This window comes from Populus euphratica, unplaced genomic scaffold (genome assembly GCF_000495115.2).
Source record: "Populus euphratica unplaced genomic scaffold, PopEup_1.0 scaffold71.1, whole genome shotgun sequence".
NCBI lineage: Eukaryota > Viridiplantae > Streptophyta > Magnoliopsida > Malpighiales > Salicaceae > Populus > Populus euphratica.
In genome coordinates, this window is record NW_011499949.1 from 551616 (window position 1) to 557958 (window position 6343).

The following is a 6343-nucleotide window of genomic DNA, read 5'->3' on the forward strand; positions in this document are numbered from 1 at the left end:
TATATATATATTTGTGTAATCTGATCCCCCCAACCAAACAAACAAAATTGTTAACATGTTCAAGATGGAAAGTTTTCACTTCTGGACCAAGTTCTTGAAGTTAACGAAATCTAGACCTACCATGTTAATATGCACTCCAGCATAAAACTGGAAAAACAGATGATGTACATTCGATAGCAGTGATGAAGTCCTGACCAACACGGAGGGATAGGGAAGATAAGCAGGAGTAATCAAGGAACATACAAGAACATAGCCAGCATAGATACATAAATCAATTCACAAATCTGCAATATTCATACAAATACGATAGCAGCGTGTCCAGATCAATATTCAGAAAGTAGTAATTCCCATTACATCAAAAGGAAATCCATTTGCATTATTATCTTCTTTTATTTTGAACATCAACTCCAAGTATAGCAAGCTGGACAGTCTTCAGCCACCTGAATCAAAAAGGCTTCATCAGATTCATACTCGTATAAAAGCAGGCCATCAGCATCATGAATTAGCTGTACAATGCATCCATGCCAATGCCACTGAACCAGCAAAATTTGGACCAGCAAAATCATTTTACCTAACTTGTACTATCGGTGGTTTTCAAAAACAATCACCGAACTCAAAAGGTAATCTGTAGGCCATAAGATGCCAGTATAAGAAAATTGATATAACCTAGAACAAGAAAAGATCAATAGGGTTATATATAGTATGCGTAAAACATCTTCAACGTAATGGTCTTGTACCTCTCTAGAGAAGGATTGGGTGAATGAAACACCTTATTTTTTGGTATAGATCCCCCAATCACACAGGATGCACTTAAGCATTACAAGAGTTGGCACTTGAAAGGGAAGCAAGTAGACTTACATAGACTCAAAATCCACCGAAAGCATGTTGCTCTGATACAAAACATCACCTTCGACTAAGTTGGTTCATTTTATTATGTTTCTATATTCTAGCATCAAAGGCACTTTCCTCTAGGATTCCATACAGTATGATTTGTAAGGTGAATACTACATGTTCATTTTATTATAATAGACAAAATGTTTCTATATTCTAACATCAAAGGCACTTTCCTCTAGGATTCCATACAGTATGATTTGTAAGGTGAATACTACAGAGAAGCGCTATGGCCTTACCGTTGCTATTAATGAATCCAACAAACACATCCCAGATTGTTGGACTCATGGTTGCAGCTTAATTAATGCACCGCTGAAACAATTTTACTAATCGAATGCATAGATCAGTTGCCACTGCCACCCAGAAGAAAGTTAAGGAAAGTAATTTCTGAGAAGATGGGTAAACCATGCTAAACTCACACTGTCTTTTTCACCTGAACCAAAGAGCTCTGTTTCCTTCTCCTTGTCCAGCATAACAAGTATACTTTTCTGGTTTTGGATTATGCTGGAAATCGATTTCTTTTGCAGCATAATAGACTGTGACACTACATAACCTAGTTTTTGCCTAATTCACAACCAATATAATTCAGGTCACCAGGCTGGAGACGCGGGTATTGTGATTTTGTTAAGGCTCAATGCGAACACCCCGAGGGAATGCCTGCAAATGCCTTGCAGCAGAACCTCAAGGCAAGTAGCCTTGGTCCAGCAAATTGCAAATTCATATCAACTTGCAAACCTAGCTGTATATACACATGTTCCAAGCTTCATTCCTACAAAACATATCTGGTACAAGTAGTAGTGTTTCTATCTGCCTCTATAATGTTATAATTGATTTTTCAGGCAATGCTTCAAAATCTTACTTACAAAAAATGGATCAGCACAAAAAGATTAGGAAAAAATAAAATGCATCGATTATACAGAGAATCATCTGTTGTACTATTTTGCAAACAAATGGGTGTTTAGCCTAGTGGTTCTCTCCCAAAGGAAAGGGAGTGGCATATTGGGTTAAAGCTCTACTCTTGTCATTCAAGGAAATGGGGAAAACACAAAAAAAGTTTCTTGACTAAATTTTCTTCTTTGTAGGCTGCGGTTTTAAGTAGAAGTTAAAGACCTCAAGAAAGCTAGATGAACAAAATGGAATCTGGGTGGATTTTGCAAAAAAATCCAACTAAAAATCCATCCCTAACATGCTGTAACTCCAATAACAGGGTGCCCATCACTAACTTGGCATCCAGCTTAATTTGAGGTCCACATAATCCCTCTCATTTCCTATCATCTAAACGCATTCTCCAGGTATCATAAGAGTTTTAGGGCCATGTCAATGTTGCAAGCATATGTGAATCAAGCCATATGCGACTGCGAAACATTGTCTAGATTAGTTAAAATGTTCATTTTTGACAGCATACTAATTCTGTTTCAAGAAATAAAAGATGGATAATTATATATACGTACCTAGCTAAGCGCTAGGGTCAGAAGGAGCATCCCCAACAAGCTTGAATTCCTGAACCTCCTTAAAATTCATCCATGGCTTCTCCCACACCTTGGCTTCATACACTTTCCTGTGACCCCCGTCAGTTACCTCAAAGGTTATGTAGTACATCGTCCCAGATACCACCTGCTGCTTTGTGTTCACCACTCTCTTGAACTCGAGCAGCGAATTCTGCACAAAAAGCCGGGATCAAATTGAATTGAAACAATATTTTACAAAGTTCTTCTGGCTAAATTTTACTTTAAAGAAAACAAAAGAACGAACCTGTTTCTTGTTGTAATCATCAACAGCAAAACGAGCAAGACTCTCGATTTCAAGACTGTTAGCTGATCCTCCCACCTCTTTGATACCACCTGTCGTTGCCATTTCTCTCTTTCTGCTTTCCTTTATTGTTTATCTCTCTTTCTGCCCTGCTTCGTTCTCAAAGATAAAGGAATAAATGGAGGGCTATAAATTAAATCAGAGAGAGTTTTTTATAATAAAGTAAAAAAGTTGAACTTTATTCGAGCTGGTCAAACTTGGCGCCGTATGCAGCGACGAATAGTTTGGCTTTTGAATGGGTACGTCGGCATCAGAAGGTGAGATCAGGACGTGGATTTCCATGCACGACTCAACTAGCTATATTTGTCTACGTTTGCCAGACCCTCCATTAAATACTTGTTAATTAATTAAGTAAAATAGATATTAGGATGCGTAACGAAATAAAAAACACGCTAGCGAACTTGTCTCCTGATAATAAGCACCACGTTCTATGCAAAGCAGGCGACTTTTTCTCGCATGTTTCCTAGCAATATATTAGTACATTAATATAGATTTAGATCTTAGTACAAGATATTACAATTAATGGAAGACATTAACCTCTTCACCAATTAAGTAGCTCCACGTATTATAAAATAAATATTTATTTGTTTTTATGTTTTAAAAACATTTTAAAAATGTTTAAAAGTTTTTCATTGTTTTTTAAATTAATTTTTTTTTGTATTTTTGATTTTAAACAAATTTAAAAGTTTTTCATTGTTTTTCAAATTAAATTTTTTTTGATATTTGTAAATTATTTTAATATGTTAGTATCAAAAATAATTTAAAAAAATAAAAAAAAATATTATTTTAATATATTTTCAAGTAAAAAATATTTTAAAAAATAAATATTACTGCATTTCCAAATATTCTTTAAATTATTTGATTGATATAGATAATACCTTGCCTCATCAAATAAAAATACTTGAGATTTAATTATTTAATTTTTTATTTTTCTTATATATTTAATAAATTTTGCATGAAGGAATTCAAAAAATATATTTCTTCAAGGATAATCAAGTAAAAATCCACATAAGATGAGCCCATGGAAAACTTAATTTTTGTTGAAGCTTTTTCATTCATGATGTTGTATAATTTTATTTTTTTTTAAAGTAACTTTTTAAAATAAAAAAATCCATTCAGTGCGATCCATTATTTCACATCACTACTAATTTCTGTTAAAGGAAACCAAGCACAGCATAGAAAATCAACCACAGAATAAGAAATCCAGTTTAGACAAATATTGTAATTGAATCTTTACTTATTTGTTTCCTTATTCATAAATAATTAGGTCTGATCATAGGCTATAATATAGGCTCTTTGTATTAAGCCATTAGTATAAATTGTAACTTTTGCTTACTCTGTAATATTATGAGAACATATCATTCTCTTCATGGTATCAGAGCAATTAATCTAGGTATCAAAATAAACCACAACCCCTTTAGCCAACTTCCATGGGAGACGAAAACCCAGGAAGCATGTCTTCAGGAGCAAGATGGGGTCATCCCAATCACCAGCTTTACCTTCACCATTTAGATCAACCTGGCACTATTCTTGTGCCACAACCTTTGGTTGAAGACAACTATAGCACATGGAGTCAATCCATGACTATGGATCTGATAGTTTAAAACAAGATTGGATTTATAGATGGCTCAATGAAGGAGCCTGATGAGAAGAAACTAGATGAGAATCAACAATGGAATCGGTGTAATAGTTTGGTTAAAACTTGGTTGTTGGGATCTATGTCTAAAGATATTGCAGCCAACGTCATCAACTGCAAGGATGCTAGACAAATGTGGCTTGATTTACAAGAAAGATTCTCATATATGAATATGGTTCAGTTATTTAATATTGAGAATGAAATTCACAACTGTGTGCAAGGCAACATGTCTGTGGGGTCCTACTTCACAAAACTAAAAGGTTTATGGGATGAGCGTGATGTACTCTGCACCTTTCCAATATGCACTTATGGATCAGTCAAGGAAGTGGTTGCATACCTGGACACACAGAAAAACCATGAAATTTTTCATGGGTCTTAGTGATTCATATATGGGTGTTCGTAGCAACACTCTGTTACAGGATCCATTACCAACAATAAACAAGGCATATTCACTGGTTCTTCATCATGAAAAACAATCAGAAGTGACAACTAGGAAAAGTCTTGCTCAATCAGAGGTTGTTGCCTTCGCCATAAATAATTCAAGCCATGAGACCGAAACTGAACAAAGATGCTCTAGATGCAACAGAACAAATCACAACACCAAGGATTATCGCGCACATCTCAGATGCACTTTCTGCCACTTGAAGGGACATATAGCTGAATATTGTCACAAGAAAAAAACAGTAACTGAAGTTGAGTTTAATATGGCAATTTCCAAGGGAAATCAAGTTGCATCCCATGAGAGTAAAAGGAAGGAGATGAACTTTCCTTTCACACCTGATGAGTGCAAACAAATACTCAGCATGTTAAAAACTAAAACATCCTCTACCAACCATGTTAGTAACTGTCCAACTCATGATGAGCTCTCAGGTAAAGCTTTTTCACTCTTCTCTAATGGCAACAGAAGTACATGGATTTTGGATAGTGGGTGCACAGATCATATGGTTTATGACCAAAATCTGCTCACATACTCAAGACCGGTTAATGGTCGCACTGTTGAATTACCGAATGGATCAATAACACAAGTAGCTCACATAAGCAGAGTTCATCCATCTCCTGATTTGATCCTTGATAATGTTTATGTGTCCCATATTTCTGGTTGAATTTAATTTACATTAGCAAATTAGCCTTTGATTCTTCTTGTATAACCATTTTTCTAAGCCAATTCTGTGTGATTCAGGACCTATGTTCGGGGAAGATGATTGGGACGGGAATTAAACGGGAGGATCTCTACTTTCTCAACTAAGCTAAGAAAGGAACCTGCAACCATGCCAAAACTTCTAACCCGAACCTTTGACATTAACGTCTTAGGCATCCCTCAACCAAAGTCTCTCCATTATTTCCTAAAGTTAATTCTTGCTCTAACGACAAGTGTTTGATTTGTCCATTAGCAAAACAAACCAGACTTTCATTTTCTTCAAGTTCCATTACTACTACATCTTTATTTGATTTAATCCATGTTGACATTTAGGGTGGTTATAAAATTCCTTCTATTTCAGGTGCCAAATATTTTCTTACTATCGTTAATGATCATACTAGATGCACATGGATTTATCTTATGAAACATAAATCCGACACTAGGGATCTTCTAGTCAATTTCATTAACATGGCTGAAAATCAATTTTATTCCAAAGTCAAAATGATTCGTAGTGATAATAGTCTTGAATTCAAACTTGAAAGCTCTTACGCTCACAAAGGTATTATTCATCAAACCAATTGCATTAATACTCCATAACAAAATGGCGTTGCCGAACGCAAACATAGGCATTTGTTAAATATGGCACGTGCTTTACTTCTTCAAGCCGGTCTTCCTTACCAATTTTAGGGTGACACTATTCTTGCTTCTGCTTATTGATTAGTACTTAAAAGTGCATTTTTATCATGGTTTTATATCATCATTTTGCACTTGAAGTATCAATAACTCCTTAACTAAAGCATGTTTTATAATAATATATCTAATAATACAAGATACCTTTAATTTGTGGTAAATATTCATTTTAAATACAG

General features: G+C 35.0%; 1 protein-coding gene across 1 annotated transcript; it reads right to left on the bottom strand.

The window, feature by feature from the left end:
* Positions 1-227: 227 nt before the first annotated feature.
* On the bottom strand, positions 228-2825 carry LOC105137822 (cysteine proteinase inhibitor-like). Its single transcript, XM_011043710.1, has 3 exons — positions 2644-2825; positions 2343-2550; positions 228-440 (listed from the first exon to the last, which is right to left on the bottom strand). Exons 1-2 carry the CDS (start codon positions 2743-2745, stop codon positions 2347-2349), a joined length of 306 nt encoding a protein of 101 aa, XP_011042012.1. The 5' UTR covers positions 2746-2825; the 3' UTR covers positions 228-440; positions 2343-2346.
* Between the last annotated feature and the right edge of the window lie 3518 nt (positions 2826-6343).

Excerpts from the sequence above, each read along its gene's own strand:
- LOC105137822 (XM_011043710.1), bottom strand. The coding sequence starts at position 2,745 with ATGGCAACGACAGGTGGTATCAAAGAGGTGGGAGGATCAGCTAACAGT. Across the intron at positions 2,551-2,643 it reads ATGATTACAACAAGAAACAG|AATTCGCTGCTCGAGTTCAA; the intron begins GTTCGTTCTTTT and ends CTTTTTGTGCAG.